The 19,584-nt window shown below is 37.2% G+C and overlaps 2 protein-coding genes across 2 annotated transcripts; both read right to left on the bottom strand.

The window, feature by feature from the left end:
• Nucleotides 1-3,345: 3,345 nt before the first annotated feature.
• Nucleotides 3,346-4,548, bottom strand: LOC124366613 (protein ANTAGONIST OF LIKE HETEROCHROMATIN PROTEIN 1-like). Its single transcript, XM_046823209.1, has 2 exons — nucleotides 4,268-4,548; nucleotides 3,346-3,945 (listed from the first exon to the last, which is right to left on the bottom strand). The coding sequence occupies exons 1-2, from the start codon at nucleotides 4,546-4,548 to the stop codon at nucleotides 3,555-3,557; spliced, it is 672 nt and encodes a 223-aa protein (XP_046679165.1). The 3' UTR covers nucleotides 3,346-3,554.
• An 8,930-nt stretch (nucleotides 4,549-13,478) lies between these two features.
• On the bottom strand, nucleotides 13,479-14,711 carry LOC124366912 (protein ANTAGONIST OF LIKE HETEROCHROMATIN PROTEIN 1-like). Its single transcript, XM_046823512.1, has 2 exons — nucleotides 14,428-14,711; nucleotides 13,479-14,105 (listed from the first exon to the last, which is right to left on the bottom strand). Exons 1-2 carry the CDS (start codon nucleotides 14,709-14,711, stop codon nucleotides 13,715-13,717), a joined length of 675 nt encoding a protein of 224 aa, XP_046679468.1. The 3' UTR covers nucleotides 13,479-13,714.
• Between the last annotated feature and the right edge of the window lie 4,873 nt (nucleotides 14,712-19,584).

Raw genomic sequence — 19,584 nt, 5'->3', positions numbered from 1 at the left:
ACACACATTAAATATATGAACAAGGATGGAAGGGTAAGGAAATGTTGACGAAGGAATACTTCTCGGAAACTTTCCCGGCTCCAGAGACCACAAATCACCTTCACAGCCATTTTCTGCAGTTTAAAACCAGGTTGAATTAGGATGACGATGAAGTTCCCCAGAATAAAATATTGTATACAATAGAAGAGTTTAGGATCTAAGTCGAAGTTGTATGTGATCCAAAATAAAGCATGCTTTTTTATCAACGTTTAGAGATAAACTGTGTCTTTCGAACCACATACTGAGATTCAGTAATACTGACTGTAGAGAAGCATCAAGTAATTAAGTAGTCTTTGCTCGCACAACAACACTTGTATCATCTGCGTATTGCGCTTTTAAGTGGGTGTTAAGATCATTTGCATATAGCAGAAACAAAAGAGGACCTATAATAAAACCTTGGGGAACGCCAGAGGTTATAGGAAGGAACCTAGAACATGATGTACCCAAAGAATTCATCACATCAACACTTTGGGTTCTACCAGAGAGAAAGGAGTGAAACCGTTGCAGCAAAACCCCTCTAACACTATAGTCCTCCAATTTTCTTATAAGAAGTTGATGGTTTAGAGCAGGTTTTAGAGAAGTTGATTATAAAGGCAGTAACTCGAGTTCCCTGAAGGTATTCCGACACGATTCTCTGAATTTTAGTTTGGAAATTATTCGGATATCTTTCCTCTGGAGCCTAGATAATCTTTATAATTTATATTCAGTACAGCTGCTACAAACTATCAGCGTTTCAGCAACCACACAGACATGCCAGTCATATCATATGATTTTTTTGGTTTGAGTTCCTGAATGATCCTGGCCATTCCATCCCCATCAACAGGAGACAGCATCATGGAGACCTCCGGAGTTCATTTAGAGATTATACGATTTGATACAAAAATAATCGTTTGTCGAGTCAGTGCCGCGTTAACAAAAAAATTATTAAAATGGTTTGCAGCTTCGAAAGTGTTCTTAATTAATTAGCCTCTATTTTAATTTGTAGCATAGTATTGGCAGTATAAGGCGTTCTATTGGTTATAATATAATTGACATGTTTTCAATGGTTTTCAAGGAATGTCCAATAAGCAAAGCCTTAGCGGCTCTAATTACTTAACGATAAAATTTCCTATAATGTTTGTAAAATATTTTGAACGATTCGTTATTTAATTATGTTTTAATAGGCTTTGTTGACGCTCAGTAAATTGCTCACAAGTAGTATAGTTATGTTGATGTTTACCTTAAATTTTAATGTAAATTATTGAACAAATAATATGACAAAGTAAAACTTTCTTTTGTAAATATATTAAACATACATCAAGCAAAACTTTGTCTGTCTTGGATTTACTGGAAACTTTACTGTAAAAGTAATTACATCTCTGCCAGGAATAATTATTTCAGCAAGGTTACAACGAATCAAACTTTATTTAGAATAAAACGTCTTTTAAGTGATATTGGTTACGTCATTAGTTAGTTGAACTCGCCATTAATCCATTACATAAATGAGGATCTTTCCCGTGTAATGTTACTGTTTCACGTGTAAGGTTACTCTTCCCCGTGTGAGGTCACACTTTCCCGTGTAATGTTACTGTTTCACGTGTAAGGTTACTCTTCCCCGTGTGAGGACCCGTGTGAGGTCACACTTTCCCGTGTAATGTTACTGTTTCACGTGTAAGGTTAATCTTTCCCGTGTGAGGTTACACTTTCCCGTGTAATGTTACTGTTTCACGTGTAAGGTTACTCTTCCCCGTGTGAGGTTACACTTTCCCGTGTAATGTTACTGTTTCACGTGTAAGGTTAATCTTTCCCGTGTGAGGTTACACTTTCCCGTGTAATGTTACTGTTTCACGTGTAAGGTTACTCTTCCCCATGTGAGGTCACACTTTCCCGTGTAATGTTACTGTTTCACGTGTAAGGTTAATCTTTCCCGTGTGAGGTTACACTTTCCCGTGTAATGTTACTGTTTCACGTGTAAGGTTACTCTTCCCCGTGTGAGGTTACACTTTCCCGTGTAATGTTACTGTTTCACGTGTAAGGTTACTCTTCCCCATGTGAGGTTACACTTTCCAGCGTTAGGTTACTCAAAAGCTGGCATTTGTCCTAATTTTATTGAAACAATTAAAAACAAACTACTGTTGGTGTTGTCGATATCTATCAGTAAAATATCTTATTATAGGTACATAAATAAAATTATTTCTTCAAGCGCAGTTGGTATATATTAAATTTTATTAATGTGTAAGGTTACTCTTCCCCGTGTGAGGTTACACTTTCCCGTGTAATGTTGCTGTTTCACGTGTAATGTTACTGTTTCACGTGTAAGGTTACTCTTCCCCGTGTGAGGTTCCACTTTCCCGTGTAATGTTACTGTTTCCCGTGTAAGGCAGGGTTCACACTGAAGAAACCTGTTTCAGGAAACCGGTTTCATGAAACGAGAAACTTTAGTTGCTTGCAACAAATAGGTTAGATTAACGCAGGGCTGTGCAGACTGCGTTTCATGAAACTGTAGTTTCATTGATTTCTTGAAACTGGTTTACACGCAACCCAATAAACAGATTTCATAATGGCTTTAGTTTCATGTTTCAAGTTATTTTACTACCATGTATGACTTAAATAAAGTATTAAAAGTGCTTTCCACAGTATAAAAGTAATACTATAGTGTCGATACTTATTTTTTTCGATTTTCGGTACCAATACCATTGATACTTAAAATTATGTAACGTTTTTAAGGATACATCTCTAACCTAATATATCGAAAAGAATTTGCTGTTTTAGTATGGCAGAAATTTCTTTCCAAGGGAAGTTAGCAGAAGCTGTCGAAAACCATCCTTGCCTCTATGATTTCCACCTAAAGGAATACAGCAATAGGGATAAAGTACAAGGAGCATGGCAATCGGTGGCACAAGAATTGAACTCATCAGTTATTTATATTTATTATATATTTAAATAAGTATAACAAAACAATATGTCGACTTTGAAAGACATATACATTATTGAATAAAGCAGTTAAGCCTTTGTACATACTTCAATACAACAACAATATTGCCTGCACCTAATCCCTGTTTTCATGTGTCAACTCCCATTGTGGCGGAATTGCTATCCCTGGAATCAAGAAATATGTTTTAAGATAATTCCTGATAGCCTTTGCTGTTTTCAAATTTTTTTCAACAATACGATGACATACATTTTCATCACTGCCCTTTAATTTTGGCAAAGAAGGTTTATATGCAACACACGCACCTGCAACTATAGGCTTGACCACTTTCTCAGAACAACCAATAGGGCCATCAAATATACGGAACTTTGACCTTAGCATTCCAAAAGCACACTTTACCGTCTTGCGACCTAAAGTCAACCGAAAATATTGCAAATTCTTTGTTCATCTGTCAAAGCAGCTCTTGGGTAAGGCTTCATAAGGTACTTTTTAAGAGGAAATGCCTCGTATGCAACAAAGAAATATGGGAAAGGAGCCTCATTAGTGTCAAAAGGTAGAGGATGTGGTCGTGGTACATTCAACTCATCTCGATCCAACCACCGACCTAAACGTGAAGTACGGAACACACCCCATCACTGTTTCGTCCTAGATCTCCCACATCAATGGTTGTAAAACAGCCATCTGCATCAGCACATGCCATAATATGAACAGAGTGGTAACCTTTATAATTAAAATAAGCTGATCCTGCGTGTTTAAATTTTTGAATTCTGACATGTTTGCCATCTATTGCACCAATGCAGTTTGGCAAACTCCAAAGTTCCAGGTAGCGCTGAGCTATGCACTTCCACATATTTTCGTCAGGAACTGGCATGTACTGAGGTTGTAAACAACTCCATATTGCCTCCGTTGTCTCCGCTACAACCAAACCAATAGTTCGTTCTCCTCTCATGAAAAATTGAGCCAAACATTTGAACGAGCTACCAGTAGCAAGGTACCTGAAAAAATGTATAAATTAGAACTGTAACTAATTAATTAAATTTCATTAAATGTACTTACTAAAAATAAATAATTCTATTATTAATTTAATGTTTTTCAGCGAAGGAATGCAAAGAGACTTGGGAGAAACATGAGGATAGTATTTACCAGGAATATTAAATTACCCCCTTCTACGTTCTCAAACCTACAGTGTGGAAGAAAATAGTCAATTGTATACTGAACTGGCACCTTCTATTACGATTAAACCCTTATAATAAGTTCGTTTTTTGGTTTCATGTTTAATGCAAAATATTTGGAAATAATAACACGGTTTTGACTTACCTCACTGTAATTGTTAATTTTTCCTCAACACTCAAAGCTAACCTCCAGTTGGTGTCTTTCCTCGCTATTAAAGGACTAACTAATTCCACCAAACGATCAAAAAGTGGCTTCGACATTCTACAAAAATCCTTAAATTTGACAGGATCACTGCACAAGTGACGAGCTACAACGTAAGTACTGTGTTGACAAACCCTGATCAACGGGTGACCCCAATACTTTATTCTTTTCATTTTCTTTAGCCACCACCCCAAAATAACCACATCATCATCATCCGAATCCATTATGAAACTGATGGAAACCCGTTTCTGCTGTGTGCATATTTAAATTAAATGGTTTTCTTGCAACCAATTTCATGAAAACGGTTTCATGAAACCGGTTCCATCAGTGTGCACCCTGCCTCAGGTTACTCTTTCCTGTGTGATGTTACTCTTTCCCGTGTATTGTTACTGTTTCACGTGTAAGGTTACTGTTTTACGTGTAAGGTAACTCTTCCCCGTGAGAGGTTATACTTTCCCGTGTAATGTTACACTTTCCCGTGTATTGTTACAGTTTCACGTGTAAGGTTACTGTTTCACGTGTAAGGTTACTGTTTCACGTGTAAGGTTACTCTTCCCCGTGCGAGGTTATACTTTCCCGTGTAATGTTACTTTTTCCCGTGTAAGGTTACTCTTTCCCGTGCGATGTTACACTTTCCCGTGTAATGTTACTGTTTCACGTGAAATGTTACTGTTTCACGTGTAAGGTAACTCTTCCCCGTGTGAGGTTACACTTTCCCGTGTAATGTTACTGTTTCACGTATAAGGTTACTCTTCCCCGTGTGAGGTTACACTTTCCCGTGTAATGTTACTGTTTCACGTGTAAGGTTACTCTTCCCTCTGTGAGGTTATACTTTCCCGTGTATTGTTACTGTTTCACGTGTAAGGTTACTCTTCCCCGTGCGAGGTTACACTTTTCCGTGTATTGTTACTGTTTCACGTGTAAAGTTATTGTTTTACGTGTAAGGTAACTCTTCCCCGTGTGAGGTTATACTTTCCCATGTACTGTTACTGTTTCACGTTTAAGGTTACCTTTTCACGTGTAAGGTTACTGTTTTACGTGTAAGCTTACTCTTCCCCGTGTGAGGTTATACTTTCCCATGTACTGTTACTGTTTCACGATTAAGGTTACCTTTTCACGTGTAAGGTTACTGTTTTACGTGTAAGCTTACTCTTCCCCGTGTGAGGTTATACTTTCCCATGTACCGTTACTGTTTCACGTTTAAGGTTACCTTTTCACGTGTAAGGTTACTGTTTCACGTGTAAGGTTACTCTTCCCTCTGTGAGGTTATACTTTCCCGTGTATTGTTACTGTTTCACGTGTAAGGTTACTCTTCCCCGTGCGAGGTTACACTTTTCCGTGTATTGTTACTGTTTCACGTGTAAAGTTATTGTTTTACGTGTAAGGTAACTCTTCCCCGTGTGAGGTTATACTTTCCCATGTACTGTTACTGTTTCACGTTTAAGGTTACCTTTTCACGTGTAAGGTTACTGTTTTACGTGTAAGCTTACTCTTCCCCGTGTGAGGTTATACTTTCCCATGTACTGTTACTGTTTCACGATTAAGGTTACCTTTTCACGTGTAAGGTTACTGTTTTACGTGTAAGCTTACTCTTCCCCGTGTGAGGTTATACTTTCCCATGTACTGTTACTGTTTCACGTTTAAGGTTACCTTTTCACGTGTAAGGTTACTGTTTTACGTGTAAGCTTACTCTTCCCCGTGTGAGGTTATACTTTCCCATGTACTGTTACTGTTTCACGTTTAAGTTTACCTTTTCACGTGTAAGGTTACTGTTTTACGTGTAAGGTAACTCTTCCCCGTGTGAGGTTATACTTTCCCATGTACTGTTACTGTTTCACGTTTAAGGTTACCTTTTCACGTGTAAGGTTACTGTTTTACGTGTAAGCTTACTCTTCCCCGTGTGAGGTTATACTTTCCCGTTCAATGTTACTGTTTCACGTGTAAGCTTACTCTTCCCCGTGTGAGGGTACACTTTCCCATGTACATAATGTTACTGTTTCACGTGTAAGGTTACTCTTCCCTCTGTGAGGTTATACTTTCCCGTGTAATGTTACTGTTTCCCGTGTAGTGTTACTGTTTCACGTGTAATGTTACTGTTTCACGTGTAAGGTTACTCTTCCCCGTGCGAGGTTACACTTTCCCGTGTATTTTTACTGTTTCACATGTAAAGTTATTGTTTTACGTGTAAGGAAACTCTTCCCTGTGTGAGGTTATACTTTCCCATGTACTGTTACTGTTTCACGTTTAAGGTTACTGTTTCACGTGTAAGGTTAATGTTTCACGTGTAAGGTTACTCTTCCTCGTGTGAGGTTACACTTTCCCGTGTAATGTTACCCTTCCCCGTGTGAGGTTACACTTTCCCGTGTAATGTTACTGTTTCACGTGTAAGGTTACTCTTCCCCGTGTGAGGTTACACTTTCCCGTGTAATGTTACTGTTTTACGTGTAAGCTTACTCTTCCCCGTGTGAGGTTATACTTTCCCGTGTAATGTTACTGTTTCACGTGTAAGGTTACTCTTCCCTGTGTGAGGTTATACTTTCACGTGTATGGTTGCTCTTCCCCGTGCGAGGTTACACTTTCCCGTGTATTGTTACTGTTTTACGTGTAAGGTAACTGTTCCTCGTGTGAGGTTACACTTTCCCGTGTTATTGTTACTGTTTCACGTGTAAGGTTATTCTTCCCCGTGCGAGGTTACACTTTCCCGTGTATTGTTACTGTTTCACGTGTAATGTTAATGTTTCACGTGTAAAGTTACTCTTCCCCGTGCGAGGTTACACTTTCCCGTGTAATGTTACTGTTTCACGTGTAAGGTTACTCTTTCCCGTGTGAGGTTATACTTTCCCGTGTAATGTTACTGTTTCACGTGTAAGCTTACTCTTCCCCGTGTGAGGTTATACTTTCCCGTGTAATGTTACTGTTTCACGTGTAAGCTTACTCTTCCCCGTGTGAGGTTATACTTTCCCGTTTAATGTTACTGTTTCACGTGTAAGCTTACTCTTCCCCGTGTGAGGTTACACTTTCCTGTGTAATGTTACTGTTTCACGTATAAGGTTATTCTTTCCCGTGTGAGGTTACACTTTTCGCGTAAGGTTACTCAAAAGCTGGCTTTTGTCCTAATTTTATTGAAACAATTAAAAACAAACTACTGTTGGTGTTGTCTATATCTGTTAGTAAAATATCTTATCATAGGTTCATAAATAACATTATTTCTTCAAGCGCAGTTGGTAGATATTAAATTTGATTAATGATCTCTATTAAGTAAACACTGGTCATAACACATTACATAATGTCCGAATTTGACCTATCACCAAATCATTCTTATTCCCGAATTTCCTGGCATGACCTCATGTCCGAATTTTACCAATCACCAAATCCCTCTTATCCCCGAATTTAAGGCACTTACTTTGGGGGCCTGGGGGCGTGAGCCGAAGGCGAGTTACGTATTATCAGTGCGCTAACCTCGAACTTTGTTATTGTTTTTGTTGAACTGAATGCACGGTAAAACTATGTTGAGTTATTATTTAATACAATTATTTGTTTGAATTTTGTTTCCTGCATGACAAAAATCATTGTTAGCTGCAAAAATCAAAAGTGTCTAAATTTTACAATCAAAGAAATATATGACAAGAATTTTGAAGCAGTCGAAGTCAAACTTAAACCAAACAAATCAAAATTAGTCGTCGTAGGAATATACAGATCTCCAGGAGGAAACGCAGAGGGAGCGTAGGTTATGGATTCTATGTTTTATAATTTGGAAGCTTTACTAACGGACTCAGGTAAGTAAAATAATTACATTCTGCTGGGTGAATTTAATGTTGATGCACAAACAACAATCACCTATCTCCAAACGTTTAGTCGACTTGCTAAGGTCCTTTGATCTTAAACTGTTAGTGAAATCTCTAACGAGTACTCTCGTACTGTACTGCTAACACAATCGGCTATTGACAATATTATTACTAATATCTGTAATGTCGCAGTGTCTGTGGTCAATAGGCTATTGTCAGAGGTAAAATACTAAAAAAAACCTAAAATTAAAAAAAAAAAAAAAAAAAACAATAATCCAGGAAACATTATTCTCATAAACGCCTCCCTTTCCAAGGAAAACTGGAATTTTCTCAGTTCAATACAATCTGTAGAACAGCGTTTTAAATCTTTTAATGACTCTATAAGTTCCCATTTATATACCTACTGTCCTACTAAAATAGTTAAAAAACAGTACAAAAACAGAAATACAATACTTGGATTACAAAGGCATCCTTGTTTCAAGAAAAACTTAAGTATATTTTTCAGAAACTAATACGATCACTACCAGTTAAGAGTTTAGAACTAAAAGAACTTATATTGAAAAGTGATCATTGATGCTGCAAGCGTATGGTATTTCAAAATAAACTATTTCTTCTATAAATATTTACAAAGCTGTCTTAGACATCATACAAGTAGGGGATACACTTCTGAGTGATACCTCAGAAGATGCTAACTAGTTTAAAATGGTCTATGCATTTCATGCTAGTGGGCGAAATCCTCATTTATCTCTTCCACAAAGAACCTGCACACGAAGGCAGAGCCCTGTAACCTCATTGGCTCTGGCTCCTGTATTTTGGGAAAAGGTTAATCAAATAATTCAACAACTTCCAAACAAAAGGCCTATAACATTAATCTGATGTCAATTTAGCTCATAAAAATATTCAAAGTATATAGTGAAGGCACTGAACAAATTAGTTAATCTATCCTTTCAAGCAGGAATTCTTCAATATCTCCTAAAAGTTGCAAAAGAACATCAAATGAATAAGAAAGAAAATCTTAATTCAGTAAATAACCATCGGCGTGTCTCTACTTTGCCGGTATTTAGTAAATATTCCAAAACTGTTTTTGCCAAGATTTAAACAATTTTTAACAAAGAAAACCAACTTTCAGAAGACCATTTTGGTTTCAGAAAGATAAAATCGACCATTGAAGCTATATTGAAACTTCTCGACATGGTTGTAGAGGGAATTGAAGGTCATAATCACATTTCGTGAGTCTTGCCCTTTCTACAGCATTTAAATGTGTTAACCACAAAACACTGCTTAACAAACTACAATCCTATGGCATACGAGGCGTGCCAATTTCATGGATTAGTTGATTTATAAATCATAGAAAACAGGTAGTCAAAAGTTTATACCTTTAGGAAGTTGGTTTCATAACTCTAACAGTTTGCTATGGCAGTCTTTCAGAGACTACCGTTATGTGCTATTGTGTTCTGTAACTGTCACTACCCCTGGTCTCATAGTGATGGAAGTCTCTCGCTTATGCCATCAATAATATAAGGCGGCAAAGATGTAAAGTGAAATAAAATCAACTAACATTTTTTATTGTTCATTAACAATACAACACTGCATGAAACATTGTCATAATCGTTTACGTATAATATTTATAAGAACTATATTACATTTATTATTATTTATATATCCCGTTTCATATTTAATCAGATCCCAAATATCAGTTATCATGTATATTGAAAAATACAATTTATAAACACACACCGTCAGAGACAAGCCTCCCAAGGATTCCTCCGAGATATAACATAGTATGTTCATGAGATAATTATTTAGGCTTTTTTAAATAATGAAAGGGTTTCACTAGTTTTTATTTAGTCTGGTAGAGCATTAAAATATTTTGGCCCAAGATATTTGGTTGTTTTTTTTAAAGGATTCATGGAGATGCTTTGAAACCATAGGACAGGTTTGAATCGTGTGGAATAAGGATTTATAAGTACTGGAAAGGATTACAGGTTTTTAAAAGTAAAAAACACACATTAAATATATGAACAAGGAATGGAAGGGTAAGGAAATGTTGACGAAGGAATACTTCTCGGAAACTTTCCCGGCTCCAGAGACCACAAATCACCTTCACAGCCATTTTCTGCAGTTTAAAACCAGGTTGAATTAGGATGACGATGAAGTTCCCCAGAATAAAATATTGTATACAATAGAAGAGTTTAGGATCTAAAGTCGAAGTTGTATGTGATCCAAAATAAAGCATGCTTTTTTATCAACGTTTAGAGATAAACTGTGTCTTTCGAACCACATACTGAGATTCAGTAATACTGACTGTAGAGAAGCATCAAGTAATTTAAGTAGTCCTTTGCTCGCACAACAACACTTGTATCATCTGCGTATTGCGCTTTTAAGTGGGTGTTAAAATCATTTTGCATATAGCAGAAACAAAAGAGGACCTATAATAAAACCTTGGGGAACGCCAGAGGTTATAGGAAGGAACCTAGAACATGATGTACCCAAAGAGAATTCATCACATCAACACTTTGGGTTCTACCAGAGAGAAAGGAGTGAAACCGTTGCAGCAAAACCCCTCTAACACTATAGTCCTCCAATTTTCTTATAGAAGTTGATGGTTTAGAGCAGGTTTTAGAGAAGTTGATTATAAGGCAGTAACTCGAGTTCCCTGAAGGTATTCCGACCGACAACGATTCTCTGAATTTTAGTTTGGAAATTATTCGGATATCTTTCCTCTGGAGCCTAGATAATCTTTATAATTTATATTCAGTACAGCTGCTACAAACTATCAGCGTTTCAGCAACCACACAGACATGCCAGTCATATCATATGATTTTTTTGGTTTGAGTTCCTGAATGATCCTGGCCATTCCATCCCCATCAAACAGGAGACAGCATCATGGAGACCTCCGGAGTTCATTTAGAGATTATACGATTTGATACAAAAATAATCGTTTGTCGAGTCAGTGCCGCGTTAACAAAAAAATTTTATTAAAATGGTTTGCAGCTTCGAAAGTGTTTCTTTATTAATTAAGCCTCTATTTTAATTTTGTAGCATAGTATTGGCAGTATAAGGCGTTCTATTGGTTTATAATATAATTGACATGTTTTCAATGGTTTTCAAGGAATGTCCAATAAGCAAAGCCTTAGCGGCTCTAATTACTTTAACGATAAAAATTTCCTATAATGTTGTTTGTAAAATATTTTGAACGATTCGTTATTATAATTATGTTTTAATAGGCTTTGTTGACGCTCAGTAAATTGCTCACAAGTAGTATAGTTATGTTGATGTTTACCTTAAATTTTAATGTAAATTATTGAACAATAATATGACAAAGTAAAAACTTTCTTTTGTAAATATATTAAACATACATCAAGCAAAACTTTGTCTGTCTTGGATTTACTGGAACTTTACTGTAAAAGTAATTACATCTCTGCCAGGAATAATTATTTCAGCAAGGTTACAACGAATCAAACTTTATTTAGAATAAAACGTCTTTTAAGTGATATTGGTTACGTCATTTAGTTAGTTGAACTCGCCATTAATCCATTACATAAATGAGGATCTTTCCCATGTAATGTTACTGTTTCACGTGTAAGGTTACTCTTCCCCGTGTGAGGTCACACTTTCCCCGTGTAATGTTACTGTTTCACGTGTAAGGTTTACTCTTCCCCGTGTGAGGACCCGTGTGAGGTCACACTTTCCCGTGTAATGTTACTGTTTCACGTGTAAGGTTAATTCTTTCCCGTGTGAGGTTACACTTTCCCGTGTAATGTTACTGTTTCACGTGTAAGGTTTACTCTTCCCCGTGTGAGGTTACACTTTCCCGTGTAATGTTTACTGTTTCACGTGTAAGGTTAATCTTTCCCGTGTGAGGTTACACTTTCCCGTGTAATGTTACTGTTTCACGTGTAAGGTTACTCTTCCCCATGTGAGGTCACACTTTCCCGTGTAATGTTACTGTTTCACGTGTAAGGTTTTAATCTTTCCCGTGTGAGGTTACACTTTCCCGTGTAATGTTACTGTTTCACGTGTAAGGTTACTCTTCCCCCGTGTGAGGTTACACTTTTCCCGTGTAATGTTACTGTTTCACGTGTAAGGTTACTCTTTCCCCATGTGAGGTTACACTTTCCAGCGTTAGGTTACTCAAAAGCTGGCATTTGTCCTAATTTTATTGAAACAATTAAAAACAAACTACTGTTTGGTGTTGTCGATATCTATCAGTAAAATATCTTATTATAGGTACATAAATAAAATTATTTCTTCAAGCGCAGTTGGTATATTATTAAATTTTATTAATGTGTAAGGTTACTCTTCCCCGTGTGAGGTTACACTTTCCCGTGTAATGTTGCTGTTTCACGTGTAATGTTACTGTTTCACGTGTAAGGTTACTCTTCCCCGTGTGAGGTTCCACTTTCCCGTGTAATGTTACTGTTTCCCCGTGTAAGGCAGGGTTCACACTGAAGAAACCTGTTTCAGGAAACCGGTTTCATGAAACGAGAAACTTTAGTTGCTTGCAACAAATAGGTTAGATTAACGCAGGGCTGTGCAGACTGCGTTTCATGAAACTGTAGTTTCATTGATTTCTTGAAACTGGTTTACACGCAACCCAATAAACAGAGATTTCATAATGGCTTTAGTTTTCATGTTTCAAGTTATTTTACTACCATGTATGACTTAAATAAAGTATTTAAAAGTGCTTTCCACAGTATAAAAGTAATACTATAGTGTCGATACTTATTTTTTTCGGATTTTCGTACCAATACCATTGATACTTAAAATTATGTAACGTTTTTAAGGATACATCTCTAACCTAATATATCGAAAAGAATTTGCTGTTTTAGTATGGCAGAAATTTCTTTCCAAGGGAAGTTAGCAGAAGCTGTCGAAAACCATCCTTGCCTCTATGATTTCCACCTAAAGGAATACAGCAATAGGGATAAAGTACAAGGAGCATGGCAATCGGTGGCACAAGAATTGAACTCATCAGTTATTTATATTTATTTATATATTTAAATAAGTATAACAAAAAACAATATGTCGACTTTGAAAGACATATACATTATTGAAATAAAGCAGTTAAAGCCTTTGTACATACTTCAATACAACAACAATATTGCCTGCACCTAATCCCTGTTTTCATGTGTCAACTCCCATTGTGGCGGAATTGCTATCCCTGGAATCAAGAAATATGTTTTTAAGATAATTCCTGAGATAGCCTTTGCTGTTTTCAAATTTTTTTTCAACAATACGATGACATACATTTTCATCACTGCCCTTTAATTTTGGCAAAGAAGGTTTATATGCAACACACGCACCTGCAACTATAGGCTTGACCACTTTCTCAGAACAACCAATAGGGCCATCAAATATACGGAACTTTGACCTTAGCATTCCAAAAGCACACTCTACCGTCTTGCGACCTAAAGTCAACCGAAAATATTGCAAATTCTTTGTTCATCTGTCAAAGCAGCTCTTGGGTAAGGCTTCATAAGGTACTTTTTAAGAGGAAATGCCTCGTATGCAACAAAGAAATATGGGAAAGGAGCCTCATTAGTGTCAAAAGGTAGAGGATGTGGTCGTGGTACATTCAACTCATCTCGATCCAACCACCGACCTAAACGTGAAGTACGGAACACACCCCATCACTGTTTCGTCCTAGATCTCCCACATCAATGGTTGTAAAACAGCCATCTGCATCAGCACATGCCATAATATGAACAGAGTGGTAACCTTTATAATTAAAATAAGCTGATCCTGCGTGTTTAAATTTTTGAATTCTGACATGTTTGCCATCTATTGCACCAATGCAGTTTGGCAAACTCCAAAGTTCCAGGTAGCGCTGAGCTATGCACTTCCACATATTTTCGTCAGGAACTGGCATGTACTGAGGTTGTAAACAACTCCATATTGCCTCCGTTGTCTCCGCTACAACCAAACCAATAGTTCGTTCTCCTCTCATGAAAAATTGAGCCAAACATTTGAACGAGCTACCAGTAGCAAGGTACCTGAAAAAATGTATAAATTAGAACTGTAACTAATTAATTAAATTTCATTAAATGTACTTACTAAAAATAAATAATTCTATTATTAATTTAATGTTTTTCAGCGAAGGAATGCAAAGAGACTTGGGAGAAACATGAGGATAGTATTTACCAGGAATATTAAATTACCCCCTTCTACGTTCTCAAACCTACAGTGTGGAAGAAAATAGTCAATTGTATACTGAACTGGCACCTTCTATTACGATTAAACCCTTATAATAAGTTCGTTTTTTGGTTTCATGTTTAATGCAAAATATTTGGAAATAATAACACGGTTTTGACTTACCTCACTGTAATTGTTAATTTTTCCTCAACACTCAAAGCTAACCTCCAGTTGGTGTCTTTCCTCGCTATTAAAGGAATAACTAATTCCACCAAACGATCAAAAAGTGGCTTCGACATTCTACAAAAATCCTTAAATTTGACAGGATCACTGCACAAGTGACGAGCTACAACGTAAGTACTGTGTTGACAAACCCTGATCAACGGGTGACCCCAATACTTTATTCTTTTCATTTTCTTTAGCCACCACCCCAAAATAACCACATCATCATCATCATCCGAATCCATTATGAAACTGATGGAAACCCGTTTCTGCTGTGTGCATATTTAAATTAAATGGTTTTCTTGCAACCAATTTCATGAAAACGGTTTCATGAAACCGGTTCCATCAGTGTGCACCCTGCCTCAGGTTACTCTTTCCTGTGTGATGTTACTCTTTCCCGTGTATTGTTACTGTTTCACGTGTAAGGTTACTGTTTTACGTGTAAGGTAACTCTTCCCCGTGAGAGGTTATACTTTCCCGTGTAATGTTACACTTTCCCGTGTATTGTTACAGTTTCACGTGTAAGGTTACTGTTTCACGTGTAAGGTTACTGTTTCACGTGTAAGGTTACTCTTCCCCGTGCGAGGTTATACTTTCCCGTGTAATGTTACTTTTTCCCGTGTAAGGTTACTCTTTCCCGTGCGATGTTACACTTTCCCGTGTAATGTTACTGTTTCACGTGAAATGTTACTGTTTCACGTGTAAGGTAACTCTTCCCCGTGTGAGGTTACACTTTCCCGTGTAATGTTACTGTTTCACGTATAAGGTTACTCTTCCCCGTGTGAGGTTACACTTTCCCGTGTAATGTTACTGTTTCACGTGTAAGGTTACTCTTCCCTCTGTGAGGTTATACTTTCCCGTGTATTGTTACTGTTTCACGTGTAAGGTTACTCTTCCCCGTGCGAGGTTACACTTTTCCGTGTATTGTTACTGTTTCACGTGTAAAGTTATTGTTTTACGTGTAAGGTAACTCTTCCCCGTGTGAGGTTATACTTTCCCATGTACTGTTACTGTTTCACGTTTAAGGTTACCTTTTCACGTGTAAGGTTACTGTTTTACGTGTAAGCTTACTCTTCCCCGTGTGAGGTTATACTTTCCCATGTACTGTTACTGTTTCACGATTAAGGTTACCTTTTCACGTGTAAGGTTACTGTTTTACGTGTAAGCTTACTCTTCCCCGTGTGAGGTTATACTTTCCCATGTACCGTTACTGTTTCACGTTTAAGGTTACCTTTTCACGTGTAAGGTTACTGTTTCACGTGTAAGGTTACTCTTCCCTCTGTGAGGTTATACTTTCCCGTGTATTGTTACTGTTTCACGTGTAAGGTTACTCTTCCCCGTGCGAGGTTACACTTTTCCGTGTATTGTTACTGTTTCACGTGTAAAGTTATTGTTTTACGTGTAAGGTAACTCTTCCCCGTGTGAGGTTATACTTTCCCATGTACTGTTACTGTTTCACGTTTAAGGTTACCTTTTCACGTGTAAGGTTACTGTTTTACGTGTAAGCTTACTCTTCCCCGTGTGAGGTTATACTTTCCCATGTACTGTTACTGTTTCACGATTAAGGTTACCTTTTCACGTGTAAGGTTACTGTTTTACGTGTAAGCTTACTCTTCCCCGTGTGAGGTTATACTTTCCCATGTACTGTTACTGTTTCACGTTTAAGGTTACCTTTTCACGTGTAAGGTTACTGTTTTACGTGTAAGCTTACTCTTCCCCGTGTGAGGTTATACTTTCCCATGTACTGTTACTGTTTCACGTTTAAGTTTACCTTTTCACGTGTAAGGTTACTGTTTTACGTGTAAGGTAACTCTTCCCCGTGTGAGGTTATACTTTCCCATGTACTGTTACTGTTTCACGTTTAAGGTTACCTTTTCACGTGTAAGGTTACTGTTTTACGTGTAAGCTTACTCTTCCCCGTGTGAGGTTATACTTTCCCGTTCAATGTTACTGTTTCACGTGTAAGGTTACTCTTCCCCGTGTGAGGGTACACTTTCCCATGTACATAATGTTACTGTTTCGCGTGTAAGGTTACTCTTCCCTCTGTGAGGTTATACTTTCCCGTGTAATGTTACTGTTTCCCGTGTAGTGTTACTGTTTCACGTGTAATGTTACTGTTTCACGTGTAAGGTTACTCTTCCCCGTGCGAGGTTACACTTTCCCGTGTATTTTTACTGTTTCACATGTAAAGTTATTGTTTTACGTGTAAGGAAACTCTTCCCTGTGTGAGGTTATACTTTCCCATGTACTGTTACTGTTTCACGTTTAATGTTACTGTTTCACGTGTAAGGTTAATGTTTCACGTGTAAGGTTACTCTTCCTCGTGTGAGGTTACACTTTTCCCGTGTAATGTTACCCTTCCCCGTGTGAGGTTACACTTTCCCGTGTAATGTTACTGTTTCACGTGTAAGGTTACTCTTCCCCGTGTGAGGTTACACTTTCCCGTGTAATGTTACTGTTTTACGTGTAAGCTTACTCTTTCCCCCGTGTGAGGTTATACTTTCCCCGTGTATATGTTTACTGTTTCACGTGTAAGGTTACTCTTCCCTGTGTGAGGTTATACTTTCACGTGTATGGTTGCTCTTCCCCGTGCGAGGTTACACTTTCCCGTGTATTGTTACTGTTTTACGTGTAAGGTAACTGTTCCTCGTGTGAGGTTACACTTTCCCGTGTTTATTGTTACTGTTTCACGTGTAAGGTTATTCTTCCCCGTGCGAGGTTACACTTTCCCGTGTATTGTTTACTGTTTCACGTGTAATGTTAATGTTTCACGTGTAAAGTTACTCTTCCCCGTGCGAGGTTACAACTTTCCCGTGTAATGTTACTGTTTCACGTGTAAGGTTACTCTTTCCCGTGTGAGGTTATACTTTCCCGTGTAATGTTACTGTTTCACGTGTAAGCTTACTCTTCCCCGTGTGAGGTTATACTTTCCCGTGTAATGTTACTGTTTCACGTGTAAGCTTACTCTTCCCCGTGTGAGGTTATACTTTCCCGTTTAATGTTACTGTTTCACGTGTAAGCTTACTCTTCCCCGTGTGAGGTTACACTTTCCTGTGTAATGTTACTGTTTCACGTATAAGGTTATTCTTTCCCGTGTGAGGTTACACTTTTCGCGTAAGGTTACTCAAAAGCTGGCTTTTGTCCTAATTTTATTGAAACAATTTAAAAACAAACTACTGTTGGTGTTTGGTCTATATCTGTTAGTAAAATATCTTATCATAGGTTCATAAATAACATTATTTCTTCAAGCGCAGTTGGTAGATATTAAATTTGATTAATGATCTCTATTAAGTAAACACTGGTCATAACACATTACATAATGTCCGAATTTGACCTATCACCAAATCATTCTTATTCCCGAATTTCCTGGCATGACCTCATGTCCGAATTTTACCAATCACCAAATCCCTCTTATCCCCGAATTTAAGGCACTTACCTTGGGGGCCTGGGGCGTGAGCCGAAGGCGAGTTACGTATTATCAGTGCGCTAACCTCGAACTTTGTTATTGTTTTTTGTTTGAACTGAATGCACGGTAAAACTATGTTGAGTTATTATTTTAATACAATTATTTGTTTGAATTTGTTTCCTGCATGACAAAAATCATTGTTAGCTGCAAAAATCAAAAGTGTCTAAATTTTACAATCAAAGAAATATATGACAAGAATTTTGAAGCAGTCGAAGTCAAAACTTAAACCAAACAAATCAAAATTAGTCGTCCGTAGGAATATACAGATCTCCAGGAGGAAACGCAGAGGGAGCGTAGGTTATGGATTCTATGTTTTATAATTTGGAAGCTTTACTAACGGACTCAGGTAAGTAAAATAATTTACATTCTGCTGGGTGAATTTAATGTTGATGCACAAACAACAATCACCTATCTCCAAACGTTTTAGTCGACTTGCTAAGGTCCTTTGATCTTAAACTGTTAGTGAAATCTCTAACGAGTACTCTCGTACTGTACTGCTAAACACAATCGGCTATTGACAATATTATTACTAATATCTGTAATGTCGCAGTGTCTGTGGTCAATAGGCTATTGTCAGAGGTAAAATACTAAAAAAAAAAACCTAAAATTAAAAAAAAAAAAAAAAAAAACAATAATCCAGGAAACATTATTCTCATAAACGCCTCCCTTTCCAAGGAAAACTGGAATTTTCTCAGTTCAATACAATCTGTAGAACAGCGTTTTAAATCTTTTAATGACTCTATAAGTTTCCCATTTATATACCTACTGTCCTACTAAAATAGTTAAAAAACAGTACAAAAACAGAAATACAATACTTGGATTACAAAGGCATCCTTTGTTTCAAGAAAAACTCAAGTATATTTTCAGAAACTAATACGATCACTACCAGTTAAGAGTTTAGAACTAAAAGAACTTATATTGAAAAGTGATCATTGATGCTGCAAGCGTATGGTATTTCAAAATAAACTATTTCTTCTATAAATATTTACAAAGCTGTCTTAGACATCATACAAGTAGGGGATACACTTCTGAGTGATACCTCAGAAGATGCTAACTAGTTTAAAATGGTCTATGCATTTCATGCTAGTGGGCGAAATCCTCATTTATCTCTTCCACAAAGAACCTGCACACGAAGGCAGAGCCCTGTAACCTCATTGGCTCTGGCTCCTGTATTTTGGGGAAAAGGTTAATCAAATAATTCAACAACTTCCAAACAAAAGGCCTATAACATTAATCTGATGTCAATTTAGCTCATAAAATATTCAAAGTATATAGTGAAGGCAACTGAACAAATTAGTTAATCTATCCTTTCAAGCAGGAATTCTTCAATATCTCCTAAAAGTTGCAAAAGAACATCAAATGAATAAGAAAGAAAATCTTAATTCAGTAAATAACCATCGGCGTGTCTCTACTTTTGCCGGTATTTAGTAAATATTCCAAAACTGTTTTTTGCCAAGATTTAAACAATTTTTAAACAAAGAAAACCAACTTTCAGAAGACCATTTTGGTTTCAGAAAGATAAAATCGACCATTGAAGCTATATTGAAACTTCTCGACATGGTTGTAGAGGGAATTGAAGGTCATAATCACATTTCGTGAGTCTTGCCCTTTCTACAGCATTTAAATGTGTTAACCACAAAACACTGCTTAAC

Source organism: Homalodisca vitripennis, chromosome 7, assembly GCF_021130785.1.
Source record: "Homalodisca vitripennis isolate AUS2020 chromosome 7, UT_GWSS_2.1, whole genome shotgun sequence".
NCBI classification, from domain to species: Eukaryota; Metazoa; Arthropoda; class Insecta; order Hemiptera; family Cicadellidae; genus Homalodisca; species Homalodisca vitripennis.
This window is presented reverse-complemented; position numbering and strand designations above follow the sequence as displayed.